This window comes from Loxodonta africana, chromosome 27 (assembly GCF_030014295.1).
Source record: "Loxodonta africana isolate mLoxAfr1 chromosome 27, mLoxAfr1.hap2, whole genome shotgun sequence".
In the NCBI taxonomy this organism is placed as follows: Eukaryota; Metazoa; Chordata; class Mammalia; order Proboscidea; family Elephantidae; genus Loxodonta; species Loxodonta africana.
Window position 1 is genome coordinate 11,306,095 of NC_087368.1, and position 25,708 is coordinate 11,331,802.

The 25,708-nt window shown below is 39.7% G+C and overlaps 1 protein-coding gene across 6 annotated transcripts in view; it reads left to right on the top strand.

Annotated features, from left to right (window-relative positions):
- The window catches only part of ATP2C1 (ATPase secretory pathway Ca2+ transporting 1), a 183,074-nt gene that overhangs the window by 148,018 nt on the left and 9,348 nt on the right, over positions 1-25,708 (top strand). For all 6 annotated transcript variants that reach the window (XM_064277327.1, XM_023540036.2, XM_064277326.1 and 3 more), the window contains 8 exons: positions 2,263-2,387; positions 3,240-3,337; positions 5,286-5,381; positions 5,470-5,559; positions 6,884-6,988; positions 10,896-11,052; positions 13,972-14,142; positions 15,248-15,345. In XM_064277327.1, the coding sequence (XP_064133397.1) occupies positions 2,263-2,387; positions 3,240-3,337; positions 5,286-5,381; positions 5,470-5,559; positions 6,884-6,988; positions 10,896-11,052; positions 13,972-14,142; positions 15,248-15,345 (940 nt within the window). The remainder of the gene's footprint in view (positions 1-2,262; positions 2,388-3,239; positions 3,338-5,285; positions 5,382-5,469; positions 5,560-6,883; positions 6,989-10,895; positions 11,053-13,971; positions 14,143-15,247; positions 15,346-25,708) is intronic.

Genomic DNA, 25,708 nt, shown 5'->3' on the forward strand with positions numbered 1-25,708 from the left:
GGTTATTGTGACTAGTGCTGCTTTGAACACTTAGGTACAGGTTTTAAATTGAAGACCTGTTTTCAAGTCTTTCAAGTATATACCTAGGAGTGGAATTGTTGGCTCATATGTTAACTCTGTGTTTGACTTACTGAGGAATCATCAAACTCTGTTCCACAGTGGCTGTTCTGTTTAACATTCCCACCAGCAATATGAGCGGGTACCAGTTTCTCCATATTCTTTCCATTACTTTATATCTTCCAATTTTTGATCATGGCTTTTCTAGTGGGTGTGAAGTAGTGTCTCATTGTGGTTTTGATTTTCGTATTCCTGTTGGCTAATGGCACGAGCACTTGTTCAAGTACTTGTTATTTCCTTTGGATAAATTTCTATTCAGACCTTTGTCTTTTTTGTTGTTGAGTTGTAAGAGCTTTATGTATTCTGGATAGTAGACCTTTATGAGATATACGATTTGCAGATATTTTCTCTCTGTGGGTTGTCTTTTTGTTCTTTGGATAATGTCCTTTGCACAAATGGTTTTAATTTTGATAAGGCCTGATTTGTCTGTTATTTTCTTTGGTAGGCTGTGCTTTTGGTGTCATACTTAGGAAACCATTGCCAAATCCAAGGTTATTAAGATTTGCTCCTAAGTTTTTTTTTATATAGTTTTAGCTCTTATATGTAGGCCTTTGATCTATTTTGAGTTAACTTTTATATATGGTGTGAGGTAAAAGTCCAGCCTCATTCTTTTCATGTGGATATCTCTGTGTCCTAACACTGTTTGTTGAAAAGACAGTTCTTGCCCCATTGAGCTGCTTGGCATACTTGTCAAAAATCAGTTCGCCATAGATGTATCAGTTCATTTCTGGACGCTTATTCCTGTTCTGTGGGTCCATATGTCTTCTTTATGCCAGTACCACATTGTTTCTTTTAATTTGTGTAGTTTTAAAAAATCATGTATTTTGCTGTAAATTTTGAAAAATATAGTAGGTATTCTTTGAGTAAACCCATTTCACATAGTTTAGGTATATATTAAAATGTCAAATTCCTTATAAGTAAGTGAACTTCCAATGTCGTGCACAGTTTTAGTTTCAGGAAACCCAACTCTAATGTAAGAGGTAAAAAATACACCTAGAACTGCCAAGTCCAGGTTCTAGCTGTTGTCCTTCATGGGTAGACCCAGTGTTTGAAACTGTATTGTAAAGGTTTTGTTTTCCTCCTTTTCCTATCTGTTTCTTTGTCATACTTTGGCCTCATTTTTCAGAGAGACTCTTGACATGTATAGTAGGCAAGATGGTTTACTGCAACCTGTATTCACACCCTCTTCTCCTTATACCCCCAAAAGAAAGAGATCTTGATCACTCTAGTAGAAATGGACCATCACTCTAGTAGAAATGGGCTGGTGAGGACTCTTGATTGGGCTGATTGGATATCATTAGCTGTCTCTGAACCAGTCATTGGATAATGGGCTACCCTTGCCAGCCTGGTTAGCCTCAGGTCACACACTCAGCCCTCTAGCCTGGGGTGTGGAATCTCATGCATCAGACCCATGTGAAGTGCATTCTCCAAAGGAAAGAGGGTACCCATTACCTGTAGATACTGTGTTGTGTGAAGACTGGATACAGGTAGCCAAGATAAAAGATGATCAATTCTGGTAGCATAGTTAAGAGAAGCCAGGGTGTGAAAGGAGACTTCAGTTTAAATTCCAGCATGTTCTGGGACTTGTGATTAGTAAGATCTTCTCCGTGAGTTTTATTTTTTTCTTCTGTAGAATAGATTAGATTGGGTTCTAATTTATGGGGCTTTTGAATTCATTGAGGTAATGGTAGTAATAAATAATAGCAAACATTTACTAAACAGTTACTGTGTATATGGCACTGTTATTAAATGCGTTTCATGCTTAGCCATTTAGCCCTCACATTAACCCTATCAAGTAAATGTTACTGGTACCCATATTTTACAGATGAGGAAACTGAACTCACAGAGGTGGAGTAATAAGTAGCCTGGGGTCACACAGGTAAAAATTGGTGCAGCCTAGGGTATAAACCCAGGCAATCTGATTTTACATCTCATGTTCTTTAAACCGCTGTGCTTAACCTGGCAGCCAGTGTAAGTGTCCAGTAAAAATTCATCTGCTCTCCCTTCTTTTGAGAAGGCCTTTTTTGAAGTTCTGCTGTTAATGTTGAATTTTATTACTCTTTATTTTAAGTAACATACAGTTACAATTATTGCTGTGGCTACTGTGTCAGTTACATTTTAATGCTGTGTACATATTGGTTACAGTTTGGCTGTAGCAGCAATTCCTGAAGGGCTTCCCATTGTGGTCACAGTGACTCTGGCGCTTGGTGTCATGAGAATGGTGAAGAAAAGGGCCATTGTGAAAAAACTGCCTATTGTTGAAACTCTGGGTAAGGCTGTGTTAAAAACATCCTTATGTAAAAGTGTGTCAGTAGTGAATCATCTTTGGGTTTTAGAATATTTGTCTTAGAGGTTTGCACAGTGATTTTGACTTGTGGCCCAAAAAAAAAAAAAAAAGAGTAGAAATAATGTATATCACTCAGGGCGGGATTTCAGGAGACCTCTTTTTACAGCATGGGGTGTTCTAAAGCTTAAATTATCTTGAAAATCTACACAGAATGAAACCCAGAAGTAAAATTAATAATAGAGTTTTTTCTTTTGACATCTCAAGGAAGGAAATTGATAATTATGCATCCCAGAATATCATTCTTGAACTGAATTTGGTTACAAGAGCAGTAAATTTACAGTAATGGTATTACTGTAACATAGCTTTATATGTGGTATGCTATAAAACTTTCTTCCCTTGAATTTAGAATATCTAAAAATGTATTGAATTTAAGTTTTAGAGTGTATTTTAATATCGGGATGGTAAAATACCTTAAAAAGCCTTGACTAAATAAATTTTATGGGCCTAAACTTAGGGACCCTCCAAGCTTTTTAGAAAACTTTTTTTTTTAAACAAAAATTGTTACGTAAAGCCAAAATCAGTAGCTTTGCAGAAATCAACTAGATAAAGAAGATCTGAACATTCATCATTATCTAATTTTTAATTCTAATTTCAGGAACTACCTTCTTAGGAAGCAAGCATAATGAAAGACGATATTATAAAATTATCAATGGGTTTGATCTCCACAAAATTCAGAGAAGTAGGACAGGTTTCCAGGGTCTTTGATTTGCTTTCATTGTGAGCTTGTATTTCTCCTCCTGATTCTTTTGGTGACAAGTAATGATTTATTCTTTAGGTTGCTGTAATGTGATTTGCTCAGATAAAACTGGAACTCTGACAAAGAACGAAATGACTGTTACTCACATATTTACTTCAGATGGTCTACATGCTGAGGTACTCTATAGGTTTTTTTTTAAAAAATAATATTACTTTGCTAAGAAACTCTATGTTTAACATTTGTAATGATTCTAGGGTCTTACCTTCAAAAGGGCTGTAGATAAGCAGCAGAGCTATTTCTGTCCCATGTGATCCTACCAAGAGTTAGTCCCACTTGCCCTCTAGTTGTACAATCCAGAAACTTTGAATCCTCTTTGATGCCTTTCAGTTACCCATCCATCCTCCTATCCTTCCATCCATCACCAAATCTGGCAGTTTTTCCCTCCCATTACTCTCCTAGCCATCCATTCCTCTATTTTATAGCCATCCTTAGTCTAAGTTACCATCATCACTCACCTGGCTTACTGGTAAAGCCTCTTGACTGGCTTTCTGACACTGGCTCTTGATGCCCTTACACTTTATGCAGTATAGGATCTTTAAGGGCCATATGTTGAGCATTTGTCACTCCTCAAATAAGGTGCTTTAGTGGCTTTCCATTGTAATCAGGATCCTGAGCTGTGGCCTCCCAAAGCCCTACATGTTTTCTCCCTTATTTTCCTCTTCAGCATTACTTGCTCCCCTTTGCTTTCTGTGTACCAAATACACTAGCTCTGTAGTACTTTAAGAGTATTGAAATTTCTCTTTACTTTAGGGCCTTTGCTACTACTCTCACTGCTTAGATCAATCTAGCACTTCATCCTTTGCATCTCAGTTCCAGCCCCACTTCTTCAGAAAAGATTCTACTCACCATGCAGATCTGGCCCTATGTTATATGTCATCATAGCACACCATACCTCCTAGTCCTGTCCCAGGTGAAATTTTCTTTATTTCCCATTATACCGTAAGTTGTAAGAGACCAGGAACCATGTTGCCTAGCACAGAGCTTGCCTTATTGTAATGAGTACTTATTCAGTGAATGAACGGATTAGTTAATGTATTTTACAGATCATGTACTGACAGTCTTTTAAGTGCATATCACTGTATGTGCATTGGTTCATGCAGAAGCTAGGTCCCACCTGGTCTTGTCAGAATTTCTGACTGGAATGCTCATGAACACTACTTACAATGGGTACAGTATTTTAAAATGTAATTACAGCTAATGAACTAAGCAAAATAAATATTAAACGAATTGATAGAAGTTATACTTGGGTTTATTTAATCCCATTATATATATAGGTCTTAAAACGAGTCTGTTAACATTTAAGTAGTTGGATTTGGCCAAAGGTACCCTATCTTATGTTGGTGACAGTGTCCTTTCTGGATGACTCAAAGGGATCCTTGAAGTTACATGTACTTATATGGTCTGGAGATAGGATATTAATGCCTCTTTATAAGTCCATGTCCAATATGTACCATTTGTGAATTCTTTTCTCTCTAAATGGCCTTTTATCGAGAAATTTTAACTTTTGTTTGGCTTGATTTGTGTAGCCACACAGAATGAGTCTTCGGCCTGCCTCTGTCTCTGAATTCACCGAGTTCTGATTGTTAACGTTGTTGATATGGTGTGTTAGTTTCTAAGTGCTAGCTGGGTTCAGGGCAGGTCACTTAATACCTCTGGGTCGGAGTATCTTCAAAGGGAAGGATTCGGCTTCTGTCTAGGTTACAGGTTTATATGGAGTATTAGGTGTGGTAATGAATTTGAGTTCTTCAAAAACTGCAATATGCTGTCTAAATGTAAAGTTCTGTAAATTTAAGCTCATTTATTTGTGTGTAGAGATTTTCAGGTTTCTTATCCTTTTTATAGTATAAGTAGAAACAACCTAATATCTTCTTAAGTTCATCATTGTGGTGAAAATTAGAATGTATATTCATTTAACTATTAAATCTCTTCTAGACAAATTGAAATGCTTTTCTAGGTGTACATTTTAACAATGTCATGCTGTATAAAATGAAGTTAACATAACTCATCATAGTTTTTGGTTTTCATAAGTATTGTCTCTTTATTGGTCCCACTTATGCTCCTTAGGTTACCGGAGTAGGTTATAATCAGTTCGGAGAAGTGATCGTTGATGGTGATGTTGTTCATGGATTCTATAACCCAGCTGTTAGCAGAATTGTTGAGGTAAATATTTTATTCTCCAAGACAGTGGCTTTCTTCATATTGACTTAGGACACGGTGATGGTTCATAGAGTATGTGTATTTCTCTTAGGCCGGCTGTGTGTGCAATGATGCTGTAATTAGGAACAACACTCTAATGGGGAAGCCAACAGAAGGAGCTTTAATTGCTCTTGCAATGAAGGTATGTGCCTACAAAGTACATGGTCTTTCTTCTTGGCCTAAGAGATAGTACCCTCAAAAGAGGGTCGTAAGTCCTACATTTGATTTAATGAGAAATTTAAAACTCTAATTTCTCACTCTCATACATCAAAAACTGGTCTACTTTTAGGAGCAATAGGTTGCTTAAGATGAGATACAATGTAGAATTGTATTTAATTAAGTAAAATAAATTGGATATTTTTAGAATTCTCTCAACAGAAAGCTACATTTCTTTATCATTTGGACTCATTTTAACTAAAATAGCATCCTGTAGCTTTCTAAAGGTGTTCTGAAGATGAACCGGTAAAAATTTTCTTCCGTATGTGATGCTTAACCAGGTATTAGGCTCTTTGAGAGGTGAAGAGTCTAACGACCTCCTTACTGGCCTCAGGGGCCTCACAGTTGAGGTGGAGCGTTAAGACTGACATTTCTTGGAACAAATAAAAGCAACCCAAGACAATAGACAGCTAAATTCTGAACGTTGAGCCACATTTAAGAACAGTACAGATTAGGGCTGGGAGCTGAGTTTTGAAGGATAGGAAGGGTTTAGATAGGCGGTAAACCGGGGAAGGAGCTAGACTAAAAGCATAAAGGAATAAACAAGCGTAGGATAGGTTACCGTTAATGAGTTGGGTAACGTAGAGGAAATGGAAGGATTTTGAGTAACCAGGAGGATTGTTGAACAGGAAGAAGAGCCTGAACATGATTCAGTAGACAACATAAAACAATGGATTGTAGGTTTTTGAGTAGTTTTAATGGTATTTTAGGATACTTGAAAGAAGATGCAAAAGAGCTTTGGGAGAGATAGCAGCTAGACGACAGGGTAGAAGGTGGTCGAGGATAAGGTACGAGGATGATAGCAATAGGTGAGACAGATTTAAGAGTTTCTAGGAAGTGAAGGGTTGAATTTAAAACTTTTATTATCGTTCATAAAAAATATATGCTTAGAATTGGCCAGGTGCCTTTATTTATTTGTACATTGCCTTCTTCCAGAATTTTGAGGCAGTAGAGATACCAGTATAGTCAGTGCTGGAGGTCTGGTCTGCATACAGCCCGGTGTGCTCTGTTTCTGTGGCCTGGACTGTGGCTACACACCCAGCTTTCATGTTGAAAATGCATGTTGCTGCTCAGAGAAATCCATCGTATAGATGGAGCATTGCTATTGTATTACCATTATTTGAAAAATAAGTATCTCCAACCAACCTAGCTATAAGTTGTGAGTCTCGTTCTTTGTTAAAGGGAAAAAAAAGTCCCATGTTTCCCATGTTGGTGATAATTAACTTTGTGTGTGTGTGTGCATCATATAGATGGGTCTTGATGGACTCCAGGAGGACTATATCAGAAAAGCTGAATACCCTTTTAACTCTGAGCAAAAATGGATGGCTGTTAAGTGTGTACACCGAACACAGCAGGTAACTTTCTCCTGAAAAAATGTTTATTATATCCTGTTCAGCTTAGATGACTTATTTGAATCCACCTTTAAACAGTCATTGAGTATAACAGGTAATCTGTTGCTTTAAAGCATGTATAATTAACAGTACCCATATTCCTTGTTATTCTCACATTCTCTCTGATACTGCTTCCTTATAGAATCCATGCATAGATAAATTCAGTTATGTGGTATGAGCAAGTGTCCTTCACTAATGTGAGTGGGAGCCTGGTCTCAGTCACCTAGAACTTGTGACATCAGGTTCTCTCAGCATGTTTTTTGTTCTTGATGACAGTTCATTGTAGGTGTGTTCTCAACCAGTGTTCTTTCATTGAGGTACTGTCTTATCTACAGAAAAACAATGACAAAAAAAAACCACGTTATTTTGTGGAAAAATGGTTCCCGAATATATAATTAATGCTAATTGACCTAGTTTACAGACTTGGAAAATGACGTGCACTGATACACCGTTCTCCCACTTCGTTCCTGGGTGCTTTGGCAAGTTTTCGACAATGTTAGTGTAATAAGAGTTTTCATTTATCTTTAGTGTGTAATTCTATCACTCATGGTTGTTACTACCAGCTTGGTGCTTAAGGTTACTTTGCCCTTAAAAGATGTACATTTGCTATTCTTGCATTTCACCCAAGAGGAATTAATGATTGGTTATGACCAGACATTTTGAAACCAGTTACATCTCTGTAGGCAGGAATGTATGAGAGGATTCCTCTCATTCATAATAAACAGGAACTGTTTTACTGCCTTTAAAAGAAAGGTAAACTTGGCCAGCACCATTGAACTTGTGAATAGAAGTCTGTCACATAACTCTATTCCTGAGGGGGTAAAATTTCAGTCTAAGCTCTAAAGGAACTTTTACAAACTCCTGGTAAGGGAAATAATTGGTAACAAAAGTATAAAAATGAAATGTCTGTTATTTTAAACCTTGTAATATAAAGCTTACTGAAAGAAGAGAGTCTCAGGAAACAAAGGCAACGCCAGATGCCAAGGAAAATTTCCAAAGACAGTAAAAAATTACAAGAAAGTACTTTCAGAAGAAACTTGTCTCCTAAGTGAAGGAATCTATCAGAAAGTACAATAATAAAAAAAAAAAGAGATGGACAATATAAAATCAGGAAATAAATACGGGAGATCAAACATCGACCTAATAGTGGTTACAGGAAGAAAGAACAGAAAATGGGAAGCTATTATCAGATAACACCAGAAAAATTTCCAGAGCTGAAAGATTATAGCTTCTAGAATGAAACGGTCCATCAACTGCTTAGCGCTATGAGTATGTCGATGGTGGGGGTGGAGGAAAAAACACACCAAAGCTTGTAATCAGATGAGATTTATGAAAGAATTCCAAAAGCTTCTAGAGATTTGGGGATGAGGGGTGTGTGAGGGAGAGATTCCATACCAAGGTCCAGAGTTAAAGTACCTTCTTTAGTTTATTCAGCTGCAACACTGAAGCCTGGAAAATAATGGAGCAAAGACTTTAAATTGAGAGGGAATTTTATTTCCAGCTAAGCTTAAAAATGTGAGGCTAGAACGAAGACCTTTTCAGACATTCCAAGTCTCAAAATGTGTATTCCACATACCCCTTCTTAGAAAGATACTGGTGGGTATATTCTCCCAAGATGAGTGAATAAACCAAGGAAAAGGGAGACATGGAATCCAGTAAGTCCAACCCCAGCAGAGGGGTTAAAGGAACCCCCAGAATAGAAGACCCAAACCAAATCCATTCTGACTCATAGTGACCCTATAGGACAGAGAAGAACTGCACCATAGGGTTTCCAAGGCTGTAAATCTTTACGGAAGCAGATTGCCACAATTTTCTCCAGCAGAGTGGCTGGTGGGTTCAAATCGCTGACCTTTTGGTTAGTAGCCAAGCACTTAACTGCTTAAGCAGTGCTAGATATCAGCCAGCCCAGGTTGGAAAAGGAAAGGAGATTGAGGCTCAAGGAGGGAGATTGCCAGTAAAAATATGGAAGTAATAGCTTACATGCTCATTTGATCAGGTGAAAAATATCATTGAGAAGAGTTTTATAGTTACATCGAGGAGCTTGGGAAGAATCGGTGATAGGTATAAAGAAAACTAAACAAATAAAAAAGAGGCAGTTACTACCTTAGAAAAGACAAGTTGCCTATTTGATGTATCAGTTAAGACAGGCTATCGATCTTCTTAACCATGAGACCAGAAGGACTGGATGATGCCCAGCTACCATTACAGAACGTTTGAATCATAGATCCTGTAGAAGAATCCTGATCATAAGGGTGAAAATGCAGAATAGAACTTCAAATTCTTATGGAATCTAGATTTTCTGGAGCAATGGAGGCTAGATGAACCCCTAAAACTATTGCCCTATATAATCTTTAAACCTTAAAAGTATCCCCAGATGTCTTCTTAAAACCAAACAGTAATTTAGCTTAAATTTTTTTTTTTTTTTTAGTGAAGAATGTCTGCCCTGAGCGTTATGTTCTTTTAAGAACTCTCTGTATTCCTATTGACAACAGCAACTTGAAAGAAAACTTAGGGGGCAGTGAGTTTATGTTAATGGTGGAGGGACAATCCAGAAAAGGAGAGGGAATGATTGTACAGCTTGAATGAAATCACCGTCATTGAGTTATACATGTAGAAATTGTTGAATTGGTGTACCGCTGTGTGTATTCTCAACAACAACAATAACAAAAGATAGGCTATGGAAACAATGCCATCCCCTTCTGTTCCCCCAGTCCCAAGTATCTGCTTTCTGTAGTTAGTTGGAGACCCAGAAGATGGAAGCTCCATCTCAGTGTTAGCACACATGTCATAGAAAGGGCCAGGCCATAACAAGTCATGCAGTGGTTGCTAGATTTCTGTTTGGAAGTGACGCAAGTACTTCTGCTCGTACATTACTTCAAACAGGAGCAGGGAAATACATGCTTATCATGTGTCTGTAAGAACTGGGCTGCCTGTGAACCACTGTAGTTACTACGGAAACCCTGGTGGCGTACCGGTTAAGAGCTACAGCTGCTAACCAAAAGGTCGGCAGTTCAAATCCACCAGGTGCTTTCGGAAACCCTATGGGGCAGTTCTACTCTGTCCTTTAGGGTCTCTATGATTTTTTTTTTTTTGGTAGTTACTACCACATTTGGCTCAACAATGAGGAGTCAGTGTAAACAGAATACTGACAAATAAGTTTTGCTCTAACTATATTATGAAGACGGGGGCGTGGATAGCTAGTAAGGGGTAGGCCAGATTCACATCTAGCCACAATGGGCAATGTCTACAAGTGATAAATGCAGAAATAGCTGTGTAAATATATTTAAAAGCATGGATGTAACTGTCAAGAGAAACAGCTGTAAGTAAAAACTGGTTTGCTTCTGTGGAGCAGGACTGTGGGTGAGAAGGGTTGGACAGGGGACTGCAGTCTTTCATTATAACCTTTTGTATATTAATTTGCTATGATAAAAAATTCAAAGAAAATGTCTGGAAACATCCATAATTACAAGGTAGTCGTGAGAATTAAATGGGATCACACGCGTGTATATTGTAGCTAGTCTGGACCACAGTTTGTGGGCTAATGTTAGGTGTCTTTCCTTTTCCTGTTTTGTTTAATATCTAACTCTGGGGTTAGTATAACACTGCCTTTGGAGTGTGTGTGTGATGGAGAGAGAGACGGGGAAAGGGGGAACGGGGTCCTGCACAGAACTGAGGGTGTAAAAAGCTCCCACATGTGAGCTTTTGGTCTTCAGACTTCAAGTGCCACTAAAATAAATAAATAAAAGCCTTAGACTCAAGTAGCTTCCCTGGTGATTGTGAGAAATGCATGAGACTTGTTTTTGGACCCCAGTGGCAGATACGTACAAGTTGAAATTTAACTTGAATTTGTTTGGTATGTTTTTCTCCTTAGGACAGACCAGAGATTTGTTTCATGAAGGGTGCTTATGAGCAGGTGATTAAGTACTGTACCACATACCACAGCAAAGGGCAGACCTTGACCCTCACCCAGCAGCAGAGAGACTTGTATCAACAAGAGAAGGCCCGAATGGGCTCAGCAGGACTCAGAGGTAATGCCATTTCAGCGTAGTGTCCTGGGGAGGGAAGAGTGCACCTTCTTGCCGTTCATTGCAAGTGGATTCATGGCTTCATATCTGAGCTGTCCAGCTTTATTCCAGTCGGTGTAGAACTCTTGCCTTTTCTGAGTTGCTGTGTTCTAGCTGGTTAACTGGCCTCCAGTAGATGGAAAGTCAGAAATGTAGCAAATATGAAATCTCTGGTTCTTCAAGGCCTGCAGTGAACTCTGAGTAGCTGATGGAAATTTTATTTTCAACAAGTTTACCTTGTGTGATAAGGGAGATGGATAGAGATAAAGTAAGGCTACTCCTTTATTTCACCACTTTGTTTTTGATAATAGAACTAAAATATTTTCCTGAAAATTAAAGTCATAAGGCCTTAATTTGTCTTTTAAACTGAAGTGATTGCTAACTTGATCCTCATCTGCTATGTCTCCCTTGCCACTCATCAGGGAGCTAAAGATATGCCCAGAAACTGTTTATATAGGTGTTGCTCACTGAACGATGATGGGAGCAAGGATCTGCCATGCACACACATCAGGCCACCTGTCCTGGGGCACTAAGTGAGAGATTGGAGGAGCAGGGTTTGGGGCCACACCCAGTTTTTACCTTCCCTGGATGGTCATCTGGCTTGTGGGAATGTATGTACTTATGTAATTTCTCAAGGAAAGTGGAGAGCTGGCTTCCTTATTCTTGTTGTTTTAATGAAATGAAAGTCAAGCACTATAATTTCTGGGAGGAAGGAAATGAGTTATGTAAAAAATGCTATTCATATTCATGGTTCCCTTTTGCAAGGGCTTTCTGTGGGTTTAATGTAGCTAGATTTATTGGACTTCTGCCCTTATACTAAGCTAGGTTTGGAAAGATACTGGGATATACAGAGTTTGATAATACTTGTGGCTTTATTTGAGGTCAGTGTTTTGTTGCTCTTAGTCCAAAGCAAGAGGATTTCAGAGATGGCATGGATGTAGAGACCATGTTGATGTTGTGTGCCGCTGAGTCAATTCTGACTCATAGCAACCCCACAGAACTGCCCCATAGGGTTTTCTAGGCTGTAATCTTTACCGGTCTTTTCTCCTGAGTAGCCACTGGTGAGTTTGAACTGCCGACTTTCAGTTAGCAGCTAAGTGCTTTAACCATTGTGAAACCAGGACTCTACAGAGGCCTTAAAGAGATCTGTAAAGGTTTGGCATGTGCTCCCTGTTTTCTTTAATTTTTAGAACAAAATTTTCATCCTTTTTTCTTTTAACTAATTCTTTTCATCTTAAGGGTTTTGAAGGTTTGTGTATGTGAGGCTTGGTGTTTAATATTGTAAAATAGACCAGGGTTGGTAGAGGAGAAAAATCTTTGTTTCACAACGTTTGGGGAAACGTTTGATCATGTCTCTTTTGCTTTATGTCTTTTCGTCTCCTGTGCACCACTCCCCTCCTTCCTTCCCCTGAAGTTGCCATAGCAAAGAAAACAAATATTCTTAATTTAAGCTGATATGTACTTATTTTGCATCTTACAAAACTTAAGTTGCTTAAAAAAAAATCTAATTTGAAATTAGAATATGATTTGTTTTTGTTTTAGTCAGGGGCATTCTACATGAGAGAAGTCTATCTATCCTTATCCCAAAGAGTAGCAGTAGATCTTCATTTGTGCAAAGAAGCAGACACATAAATGAGGGCCTTTAAAGAGAACTTAGGTCTCAAACCTGGTGTGCCTAGGCTCGTGCCACCCCTCAACTGGGAGTGCCCAGAGCGGAATTTTTCCTTCTCAGGACTTGGTGAAACACAAATTGATACTCAGTTTCCCCTCTAGGACCATTTTGCCTCTATCCAGGGTGAAAGCATTTGGGGCCCCCATCTATGTAAATTGCTAGATGTGATTCTTACATTGGAAAAATATAAGTTACTTGCTTATAACCTTGGTTTTTCCAAATATGTCTAATCCTCCATACTTTGTTTGAGCAAGAATAGATACTTCCTTTGGTTTCTTTGGGATTTTTCAGTTTTCCTATGAGGTCCTTATGTTGAATTTCTGTGCTTTTGCATGTTCTGTTTGGTAGTTGTTCAGTCCATTACTATCCCTCCAGGGAAGCACATCCCCTTCCTTCCATAAGAGTAGTTCTCAGAAGTTCTGGAATTGTAAGAATAAGCAAAATGGTGTTTGTGAAATGAATGGTACTTGGTGATATATCTTAAGTGCCCAAGGATGACAAGAAACTAACTGTAAATAATAATGTGGTGGTATTATTTATATATAGTTAGAGAACCAAACTTAAAAATAAGAAATGCCTGTTAATGTTAGGGAAAGAGTGAAAGAATCCAAACTATTGTGGGTATTAATGGTTTTACAACCACGTTACAGATTAACTTGACCTCTAAGAGTTTGTCATGTAGAAAATTGTTACAGGCTGTATATAATTAATATAACTTTCTTTTGAGGCTATTGAATTTTTCTAGAGATCTATGAAGTGGAAAGAGGAAAGATACATGAGTAGAAGCCACTTTCAAAGATGTCTGTTTAAAATTGACCTTAAAGCTTGACAAACCCATAGTTTCTCCAAATAATTAATTGGGTTTTCTGAAGAGGCAGTGATTTCTGCCCACAGTAAATGTGCAGTTGCTGTGCAAAGACATTCTTCTTGCGCTTCTCACTTGTCTTCTCTGCTTACCAGTTTTTTTTTTACCTAGTCCTAGTCCCTTAAAATTTTTATAGCTTAAACCAACCCATATCCAGAACCATTAAAGGGAAGATTCCTTAGCATGTTATAATTTTGATTTTTAAAGACTATATAATAACTACAAATGATGTTATAGTCTTAAGTGATCTATTCGAGAAGTAGTGTCTCCAGCTCCTATTCTATCAACTAAATTCTAATGTTTTTGAGACTCACATTTTCTTTTTTGGATTTTGTTATTTCTCAAGTTCTTGCTTTGGCTTCTGGTCCTGAACTGGGACAGCTGACGTTTCTTGGCCTGGTGGGAATCATTGATCCTCCTAGAACTGGCGTGAAAGAAGCTGTTACAACACTCATTGCCTCGGGAGTATCAATAAAAATGATTACCGGAGACTCGCAGGAGACCGCGGTTGCGATAGGTATGACTAGGCTGGTTCCTTTTGTTTTTGGTAGCTTTTCTTAAAACACTGCCATGTACATCTAGTTTTGTGACTATTAGACATTGTAAATGTGTTTATAAAATAATGAGGTTATACAATTAAATCAACTCATGATTTTACTCATACTCTTTAAAAGATGATGTGCAAAAATTGATTTAAAAGGTAATACTATTATTGAAAATATATAATTGAATCATGAAATCGTATCTATTTTATTCACAAAATGGTAGTTAATTATTTTTAACTTCATATTCCACTTTGCTAACATTAAAGCACTAGGTCATTGAATGTGAATGGAAACTAAGTTTTCCTTTCAACTTAATTTTGAAAGTATGAATTTCCGAAGCACCTTCACCAGATTTATAGGGAAATAGCCTGTGTGTATGTTTCTGTTGCCTCGTCATGTATATGCCAGTGTTTCAGTGTCATTTTAACGTTGCCTTAAGAAATATGAGAAAAATAATGAGTAGGAAAGTTAATCTCCCAGAACCTGTGAACAGTAATTCACACTGATAAATTTAAACAGTTCGCTAAGCTCCATTAATTCTGGTTTTATTAATTTGAAGAGGGGCTGGAACAGGAGTTTTAAAGTTGATGTTTTCCAAGAAGAATAAATCACTAGAAATATAATAGTGTTGAGAAGATTATACCTAGAAAAAATTTTCAGTATTTATTTTCATTTATATAAAAACTACGTGATTGTCACAGAGCCACTGTCTTTTTGTTTGGTTTTGAATATTGTTCTTAAAATACACTCTGATCTTCATTAAAATTGAGCTGCTGAGCTAACTGGTCCAGCTTCAGTTCTTAGGTATGCCAGCTTAAAAAATAAAAATTTCCTTTTCTTAAGTTTAAACAAAAAACAAATAGTCAAACAAAAAACACAGGATTCTTACTAATTCAGGTGGGGTTTGTCAGTAATTACTAATAGTTTGTCTTGTGATCCCTTGCTATAAAGACACGTCATACTTTAAAAAAAAAAAAAAGTGTGTAATTTAAAGCATACTAAATGCGAAGTATGTTGACTAGCCCATGGAGCAAAAACAATTTGGTTAATTACATCTTCTCTTGCTTTTTACTTTAGCCAGTCGTCTGGGATTATATTCCAAAACGTCCCAGTCAGTCTCAGGAGAAGAAATTGATGCAATGGATGTCCAGCAGCTTTCACAGATAGTACCGAAGGTAGGCCGGAAGCGTTTGAGACTGAGGGACCTTATTCTAGCTGTTACCATTTCTGCCAGTAGCCTAATGAAAAACTTTATTGGAGAATGTTTTGGACACGACCACCAAACCTCTTGGTGGAAGTCATGAAGTGAAGTCTTATCATTGAGATAAGGCTTGTCACTGAGAGTATAATACGAAGTGATCATTATGAATATCAGTGTAAAATGATTAACTTCAGCAGGAACTGAGTTTCCTCTGAGGAATGTACTATGGAAATTAACAGTGGTTGTGTTTATAGAGAGTGCAGAGGGACCATTACTTTACACTTCTTAACCTTTTGTTCTATTTTAGTGTTGGCATGAATATGTAATGCCTTTTTTTTCCTTTCAATCGCGGTATCATTTACATACAGTAAAATTTACCCTTTTTAGTGTACTGTTGTGAGTTTCGACAGATGTGTGCATTCGCGTAACCACCACCACAATCGAGATATAGAACAGCTCCACACTCCTGCAAAGTGCTCTTTAGACCCTTTAGTCAACTCCTACTTCTAGCCCCTGGCAACCACTAATCTGTTTCCTGTGCCTGTAATTTTGCCTTTTCCAGAATGGTCTAGAAATGGAGTCACACAGCATGAGGCCTCTGAATCTGCTTTTTTCACTTAGCATAATGCATTTGAAGTTTATCCATAGTGGCATGTGTATTAGTAGTTCTTTTTTTTACTGCTGAGTAACATTCCACTGTATGGATATACCTTACCTGTTCACCAGTTGAAGGGCATTTGGATTGTTTTCATTTTTTGGCGATTATTAATAAAGCTACTGTAAACATTTGTGTACAAGTTTTTGCATGAACGTAAGTTGTCATTTCTCTTAGGTGAATACCTAAGAGTAATTGCTGGCTCATATGGTAGGTGTATGTTTAACTTTGTAAGAAATTGCCGAGTTGTTTACAATCTGGCCTCATCATTTTGGGTTCCCATTAGCAATGGCTGACAGTTCTGATTACTCCACGTCCTCATCAGCACTTGGGATTGTCCAGTTACCCCCTTTCCCTAGACGAATAGGTGTCTAGGAGCATCTTAGTGTGCTTTTAATTTGCATTTCCCTGATGGCGAAGGATGTTGAACATGTTTTCATGTGCTTCTTTGCCGTCCATGTATCTTCTTGGGTGAAGTGTCTGTCCATATCTTTGACCTCTTTTTTAAAAAATGTGTTGTGTTCCTATTATTGAATTTTGGGAGTCCTTTATATATATATATTTTTTACATGTTATGAATACAAGTCCTTTATCAAAATTGGATTTGACAATATTTTTTCCCAATCTGTGACTCGTCTTTTTATTCTCTTAACAGTTGCCTTCAAATAGCAGAAGCTTTAATTTTCAAGTCCCAATTTATCATTTTTTTCTTTTATAGATCATGCTTTTGATGTTTTATCTACAAACTCTTTGTCTAACCCGAACTCTTTGTCTAACCCAAAAGCACAAAGATTATTTTCATCTAGAAGTTCTACGTTTACATCTGTGGTCCATTTTGACTAAATTTGTATATATTGTGAGTAGTGCGTTGAGGTTCATTGTTTTGTTTTTTTTTTTTTGCATGTGGATGTTTAGTTGTCCAGTACCATTTATTAAAAAGACTACCAAGAGGTCGGCAGTTCGAATCTACCAGCCGCTCCTTGGAAACCCTATGGGGCAATTGTCCTCTGTCTTATAGGGTTGCTGTGAGTCAGAATCGACTTGATGGCGTCGGGTTTGGTTTTTGTCCTTTATTAGCTGAAATGCCTTTTTACCTTTGCGTGTAATGCTTTTCTAACAAATACATAGAAAACAAGGATATCTCTTGTCCCACAAGACAGCAGCTTCTTTAGAGCCAGGTCCCCCTGAGACAGGGTTGACTTACTTGATTATCTCTGGATGTTCTTGGGGCTTAACAAAGCCTAGTTGTGAGAACACAAGTCCCATAGGAAGGGCCCCATATGAGTTGGGCAGCATTCTACATCCAGCTTGTTGGTAGTTCACATTTCTTAACCTCACTGTTACTTGACCTATTTGTGCATACATATACATATATTCTTTAAAAGAAATGCTTATCTCCTGGCATGTATTTTATTAGCCGTTTTCTAGCCATTCATTCACAGTGTGCTACTGTAAGAACGGAGTGGGGGTAGTGTCTGACCTCCTCTAACTTCACAAGGGAGAAGGAAAATCAAGATCAATAGCCCAGGGCTGATTCCGATGCTGCAGAGGTCAGACATGCCTCCTATCTCCGCCGTCTTAACCAATTCAGAAACTAGCTGTCCCTCCCGCGGCATCTTCTGTTCCGCTGGGTTTGATAATTCATTGCAGCGGCCATGTACAACTCAGAGCCCATACTCAAGGATTATGGGGTTTATTGGGGAAGTAACAGGTTAGAGTTATTTAATTGAAGTAAGTAACAGGTTACCGTTATTTAAGTTAGGGAAGTAACAGGTTACAGTTCCGGCTTAGGGAGCACTCAGAATGCAGTTCTTCGATCAGGACAGCCTCTTCCCAGCTGTGCTTGCAGGCACGCCTCTCCCTGGCTCTTAGTCTCTGCCCAAAGGCACCCAGCTTTCTTAATCCATGGGACAGGAAGTCCACTGTGCCATCTCCTGCGGGTCTCTCCTTCCTTGGTGGTGGTAGGCTCTTTTCCTGCCTCAGGGGTGGCTCATTTTAAGCCCAGCGGGGTGGCAAAACTGACCTGTCCCTTTGGTGGGCCACAGTTGCCACATTTGCACAGTCCCACCCAGTTGCTCGGGTGGTTACAAGACCATGGCTAGAAAGGCCATGCAGAAGCCACTCACGGCACCGCAGCCACTTTGTATTTTGATTTACTTTACACTCACAAGCGCAAGCTATGTACTCTACAAAACACTGAATTTCCTTAAATTGTTCCTTCCACATGTTAAGGCTTATCTTTTTATAATACTTTTTTCTGGTTAGAAAATGAATTAATTATTGTTGTTGTTAGGTGCCCATAGTGAAATGGGGAAGTATAGAAAAGAGCTCAGGTTCAAGCTGCCTATAACCCAAGCCAGACATTCAGAGTATAACCCATTATGTCTTTTTTGTGAAATGTGTTTAACAAAACCCAATTTGTACTATGGTCTTATAATTTGAACAATCATGTAACATAACTTGAGCATTATTGAAACTATTAATTATTAGAAAACATGTTCTTAATGGCTGCACAAGATTTTGTTTGGCTATTCCATGTGTAATGTGTGTAAGGAAATAACAAATACAGGGTTATATAACAATTTACCTGTTGTTGGAATTTCAGCTTTCATTTTTTTTTTTTTTTACTACTATAAATAACACTTTAAGAATAATAACACTACCAACCATTTACCATGTGCCAGGCAATGCATACATTATGTATATTATCTTACTTACTACTACTTAGAGCCACCTTATAAAAGATAGGTAAACCATTTTTAAAAACGAGGAAATCGTGGCTCAGAGAACTTTGAAGACTTGCCTGAAGCCTCAGAGCTGGTGAGTGGTGGCATTGGGACTGGAACCTAGGTCTGTGTGACTCCAAAATTCATGATCTGTTTTACTAATTTTTTGAACATCATTGTACATGTGCCCATCTGATTATTACTGTAGAATAAATCCCTGCAGGTGAAATAGCTAGACAAGTGATTGGCCCATTTTTAAGGCTCTTGATACAAATTCAGTTTATAGTTCCAGAGGCTACGCCAGAATGCTCCTTAGAAGCGAGGGTGGCAAGACTTTGTCTCACATACTTTGGAAAAGTTATCAGGACGGACCAGTCCTAGAGAAGGACATTATGCTTGGTAAAGTAGAAGGTCAGTGAAAAAGAGGAACACCTTCAATGAGGTGGACTGTGTCAACACAGTGCCTGCAACCATGGCCTCAAACATAGTAATCCTGGTGAAGATGGTGCAGGACTGGGCAGTGTTTCGTTCAGTTGTGCACAGGGTCTCTATGAGTTGGAACCGACTTGAGGGCACCTAACAACAAGAAGGACACGCTTCATACAGTAGCATTGAATACCTGGAGCTCCAGCTTCATGCTCCTTATCCTCTAGTAAGCAGTTAGATTTTGGATATAGTTAGTAGTAGAAATGCACCATTTTGTCCATCCAGGTTTCTCTTTCTCAAGCTCCGGTCACTCATGGGTGCTGTTTTCAGAGCATCTGGGGCAGTGTAGATGTTTGATTTGTTTAGGTTTGAGGGGAAGGTATTTCCACATTTGAAAAGGGCTCTTTTGTGTTTTATCCTGATAGTTTCTTCTTTATATTTATTTCTGAAAGAATAAATCCCACATTGAGTTCTCCTGAGGCACTGGGACAGAGTATATAATAGTAAGGATATGTGAAATCTGTAATTAATTAAATATTTTCCCATCAGACCTTCATTTAGCCTTTCCTCCAAATTTTTTCCCGGAGATGCTAACAAATAGTGAAACTGAGAGATTTAAAAATTTTCATCTTAGTTGCTTTCTTCATTTTACTCTTTGGCACTCAGATAAAAATGCTAATAATGAACTCTGAAGGTGGTTAGTTAAGGGAAGGAAGAGGCAAATTACATCACTGGCCCGCACAAATTACATCATCTGTTTCTGCAGGTGGCGTGTTCATTAATTACGGCAAATACCTGGATGCTGCTTGGAAGAGACTAAAGTAAAATAGACGCTAAACCTTGTCAGGAGCTCGTTTAATTGCTTAAAGTCATCCTGCTCTAAATGGAAGTCCATAACTACCAGGGCTTCCTTCTCCTTTTAGCTGTTCCATGTCTTATGAATACTTAAATCTTTTGTCCAATTATTATTCATGAATTTTAGTCCTTTGAGATTAGCAAGACTCCTTTTTTTCACCCTGGTTTGTTCTCATTGCCCATACACACACTTTTTCTTGTTTTATACCTCTTACATAATCTTACAGCCAGCGTGCATACTTGGTCATCTATTTCTTTTGCTTCACAGCAGTTTCAACAGCATTTCTTTTATTAGTGTTAAAAAAAAAAAAAACAAAAACTTTGCTGTAAATAACCAGCTTACTGACATTTTCCCACATGTGCTAAAAGCAAGCATACTAATTCTGTTGCCCATTAAAATGTTTTCCAGCTTTCTCTTGCCATAATTCAATCACATATTCCAAATTTCCTAACACTGCTATGGCCTTTTGATCTATAGCCCATTAAAAACTGGTATGCAAACTGATTATTTTGACCATGTCATCAGGAAAGACCAATTGCTAAAAAAGTAGATCATGGTTGGTAGAGGGTCAATGAAATGGGGGAAACCCTCAACGAGATGGATTGACATAATAGCCGAAACAATGGACTCAAACATAGTAACGAGCATGCAGATGACACAGGGCCGGGCAGCGCTGGTTCTGTTCTCCTTACAAGGCCGCCCTGAGTTAGAGCCCACTCAGTGACGACTGACGACAGCACCGTGCAAACCGCCCTGAGTTAGAGCCCGCTCGGTGACAACTGACGACAGCACCGTGCAAACTGCCCTGAGTTAGAGCCCGCTCGGTGACAAGTGACGACAGCACCGTGCAAACCGCCCTGAGTTAGAGCCCGCTCGGTGACGACTGACGACAGCACCGTGCAAACCGCCCTGAGTTAGAGCCCGCTCGGTGACGACTGACGACAGCACCGTGCAAACCGCCCTGAGTTAGAGCCCGCTCGGTGACGACTGACGACAGCACCGTGCAAACCGCCCTGAGTTAGAGCCCGCTCGGTGACAAGTGACGACAGCACCGTGCAAACCGCCCTGAGTTAGAGCCCGCTCGGTGACGACTGACGACAGCACCGTGCAAACCGCCCTGACTTAGAGCCCGCTCGGTGACGACTGACGACAGCACCGTGCAAACCGCCCTGAGTTAGAGCCCGCTCGGTGACGACTGACGACAGCACCGTGCAAACCGCCCTGAGTTAGAGCCCGCTCGGTGACGACTGACGACAGCACCGTGCAAACCGCCCTGAGTTAGAGCCCGCTCGGTGACGACTGACGACAGCACCGTGCAAACCGCCCTGAGTTAGAGCCCGCTCGGTGACGACTGACGACAGCACCGTGCAAACCGCCCTGAGTTAGAGCCCGCTCGGTGACAAGTGACGACAGCACCGTGCAAACCGCCCTGAGTTAGAGCCCGCTCGGTGACGACTGACGACAGCACCGTGCAAACCGCCCTGAGTTAGAGCCCGCTCGGTGACGACTGACGACAGCACCGTGCAAACCGCCCTGAGTTAGAGCCCGCTCGGTGACGACTGACGACAGCACCGTGCAAACCGCCCTGAGTTAGAGCCCGCTCGGTGACGACTGACGACAGCACCGTGCAAACCGCCCTGAGTTAGAGCCCGCTCGGTGACCACTGACGACAGCACCGTGCAAACCGCCCTGAGTTAGAGCCCGCTCGGTGACAAGTGACGACAGCACCGTGCAAACCGCCCTGAGTTAGAGCCCGCTCGGTGACGACTGACGACAGCACCGTGCAAACCGCCCTGAGTTAGAGCCCGCTCGGTGACGACTGACGACAGCACCGTGCAAACCGCCCTGAGTTAGAGCCCGCTCGGTGACGACTGACGACAGCACCGTGCAAACTGAATTTTGCTTAATTATTTGTAAAGTCCATCTGGGAGTTTTCAGGGGTTTCTGTTTATGATTTCTTCTGGTGTGTCCTACATTTACCCATTGATAAAGGTAGTCGTCCTCTTTCATTTATTGTTCTTTTGATTTTTAGAGTAGTACCTCTTTGTATTTTCACCAGATCTGTTATCTGAGCCCCTATAAAATGATTGCAGTTTGTATATGGTTTAATTTTTGGCCAATCATAAATGCTTACTTCAGTCACCTATCTTCCTGTCAGTGCAACTGTTACATTTTTATCTCTCTTGGTAGATTATTATTCTAATGCCAGAGACACTGTTTTTCATTCGCCCGTTGTTTAATATTTACCTATTTCCTTCTTTTAATGACTTCCTTTCCCTAGTGCTCTTTGTTTCTTAATGGCAATCAAAATGCAAGTGTTTGCCACAAATATGACACCGAAAAGAAGGCGGAGGAGAAGAGAACAATACCTTTGCAGGTTCCTTCTGAAAACATGTAGCCCTTTTCTCCTTCCTTTGCTGGTTTTTCCCTTTTTTCACTCATATTATTCCCAAATCTCTCTCCTTTTCTGAAGTAGTTCTCCTTTCCCGCCATCCTCCTCCTGTCTTTTTCTCTTCCACTCGCAAACCACAGTGATCGCATTGTGCACTTATCTTTAATCAGTAGTATTCCCTTTTTTTTTTTTTTTAGGTGGGGAAACATACAAAGGTCAAGAAGATTGTTAATCTTGAAAATTCAGTCACCTCCAGATTTAATCCTAGCTCTGTGATAGTGATATAGTTTAGCTTTTAGTCAGCACCTGACTTCTTTAAGCCATAACTTTTGTGCCTGTTTAATGTCAATATTTTCACTCAACTAAAAGGATTGAGCTGCTTATCTTGGCTCTTTTGTTTTATTGCTTTAAGAACAACTTTTACTCTGTGCAATGTCATGTACTACTTAGAAAACACCAAGTGCACCTTCAGCTTTGGATCGAGATCTGCTTAGCCTCAAAAGCAGCTGCTCTTATTTTTGAGTTGTCATCAAAAGCTTCGAAATGCTAAAATCTTGTATCAAGTAATAGGTGTGCTGGATGCATGCCAGGTAATTGACTACTACACAAAAGAAATATGCCTTTAGTCCAGCAGTTGGTGGCTTGTCATTCCTCCTGCCATTATCAGCAATAACCCCTGGGAGCTATAAAGAATGATCTGCAATGTTTCAAAATTTTTTTGTGCAGAACAAAGGCAAAATTCTACTTTGTACAACTTGAATATTTGTAATTAGCCTTTTATTTAAGTAGCCTGCAAAAATCTACAGTCTTTGCTATTCTTGTACTTCAGTGTTGTGTGCTTCATAATTAATTTGAGGTAACCTAGAATTTTCACTTTAGAAGGTAACCAATTTACTTTTAACATATATATAGTGTAGTCCTTCTAAAAGACACATAAAAGGATTTCTGAATGGATTTTTGAACTTTGTTTTAAAAAGAGCATAGCTTCCAAATATGGGTTATATGATTCATGGCACCTAGAGGGCCTACGGATAATCAGTAATGTGGTATTACAGTTCACCTGAGTCTTTGGTCTAAGAAAATACTCCTCTTTGGTTTTAGACATTTATTGAAATTGGGACAGAACCTGGGAACAGTCTGAATGATGGTACTAAGGTTCATTTAATCATTTATTCTTTCATCTTAGATGTACTTATAGAGCACTGGGCATAGAGGGCACAACTCTTTGCCTTCATGGAGCTTATATATATATAGTATATATACTATGATAGATAATTTTTTTTTTAGATAACTGCTAAAGAGCACTAAAAAAGCAGGGAGGAGAGAGTTGAAGGGTCAGAGAGGGAGATTAAACTTTTTAGATAACATGATTAGAGAAGGTACTCTTTGACAAGAGACCTGAAAGAACCAAGGAAGTAGGCCATGTGGTTATCTGAGGAAAGAACATTTCAGGAAGAGAGAACAAGAATAAAGGCCTTGAGCAGTGCCTGGCCTGCTTGAATGTAGAACAGCGAGGAGGCCAGTGTGGTTAGAGGGAAAAGATCAGTGTTGTGGGGGTGTACTTGGTGCAGAGCTTAGCAGGCCGTAAGAGACTTTGACATTCACTGAGAGAGAGATGGGAAGTCATTGGACGATTTTGAGCAGAGGAGAGGTGTGATCTCACTTTTTACAATGTCGCTCTAGCTACTATATTGAAAATAGATTGTAGGAGGCAAGGGCAGAGATAAGAAGAGTTCAGAGGTATTGGCCCAGAGTGTTGACAATGGCTATGGTGTAAGGTATTTGAATTGTGGATATGTGTGAAGGTAGAGCCAACAGGATTTGCTGTCACTGCTTGTGGTATGTGATAGAAAAGGAGCAATCAAGGATGGCCCGCAAAATTTGAAGTCTGAGTAGTCCCGCCCATTAACAGAGGGCGGGAAGGAGCACGGTTTTCTGGAATTAATAGGGGTTCATTTGGGATATGTTTAAATTTGATATGAGACATCCAGGAGGAAATGTGGCGGAGGTAGGTGGTTTGGTTTCATTGGTCTAGATTTCAGGAGAAATGTCTAGGCTGGAGATCTAAATGTATATAAATGTTATCCAAAGCCATGAGACTGGATGTGATCACTTAGGGAGAGACAGTATGGTGTAAGACCTTGTATAGTGAAGAGTCTTAAGAACTGAGCCTGGTGTACTCCAACATTTAGACTTCTGAGAGGTCAGGAGGAACCTGCACAAAAGGAGCAGCTGAAAGTGAGGAGGAAGACCAGGAGCACGTAGGGAGGTCATGGAAGCCAAGGGAAGAAGGTGCTTCAGGAGGAGGGAGTGACCAACTCTGTAAGTGCTGAGGAGAGATCAGGTCAGATAAGGAAAGACCCTGGGCCTTAGCAGTGGGGGGCAGGTGGGGGGAGCTTTGGTAATCCAATCTTGAAGAATGGTTTCAGTGCAGTGGTGGGGGTAATGTCCTGATTAGGATGGATTCAGGAGAGGATAGGACAAACCCAAAACCCAGTGCAAGAGACAGCAAATAAAAGCAACTCCTTAAAGGAGTTTTGGTATAAAGGGAAAAGGAAAATTGGGTTGTTGGCTAAAGTGAAGGTTTTTTCCCCCCAAAGTTGGAAGCAATAACAGCATGCTTGTATACTGACGGTAAAGACACAGCAGTGAGAAACATTTTTTGATGCAGAAGAGGGGAAAATTTTAGGAGCAATTGTCTTTAATAGGTAAGAAGGTGGAATATATAACTTTGACTGGCACATATTCAGAAACCCTGGTGGCATCGTGATGAAGAGCTATGGCTGCTAACCAAAAAGTCGGCAGTTTGAATCCACCGGGTGCTCCTTGGAAACCCTGTGGGGCAGTTCTACTCTGTCCTATAGGGTCACCATGAGTTGGAATCGGCTCAACGACAACGGGTTTTTTTAAGAGCCTATTCAGTTCACCTGTAGTAGTAAAAGGAAAGAAGGGTATAGATACAAGGATATAGATACTGGATGGTGGGAACTTGTGGAAACTCCCTTCTGATTCTGTTTTCTCTGAAGTAGGAAACAAAGTTGTCAGCTGAGAATGAGGTTAGAGAGGGGGTAGACCGGTGGTATGAGGGGAGAAGGCAAATATGAACTCCCCTCTGGGGGTGTGGGAAAGAGAATGATGTATTACGTGGATAATGAAATCACCATGACTTGCATGTCTTGTTGGAGAGAGTGACAGTGAGGCAGAAGTTGAAATCTTGGCACAGTGAGGGAAGTAGCCAGGGGAGCAGTGGATGCCTGCAGTTAGTGGGAAGGACAGTCTGAT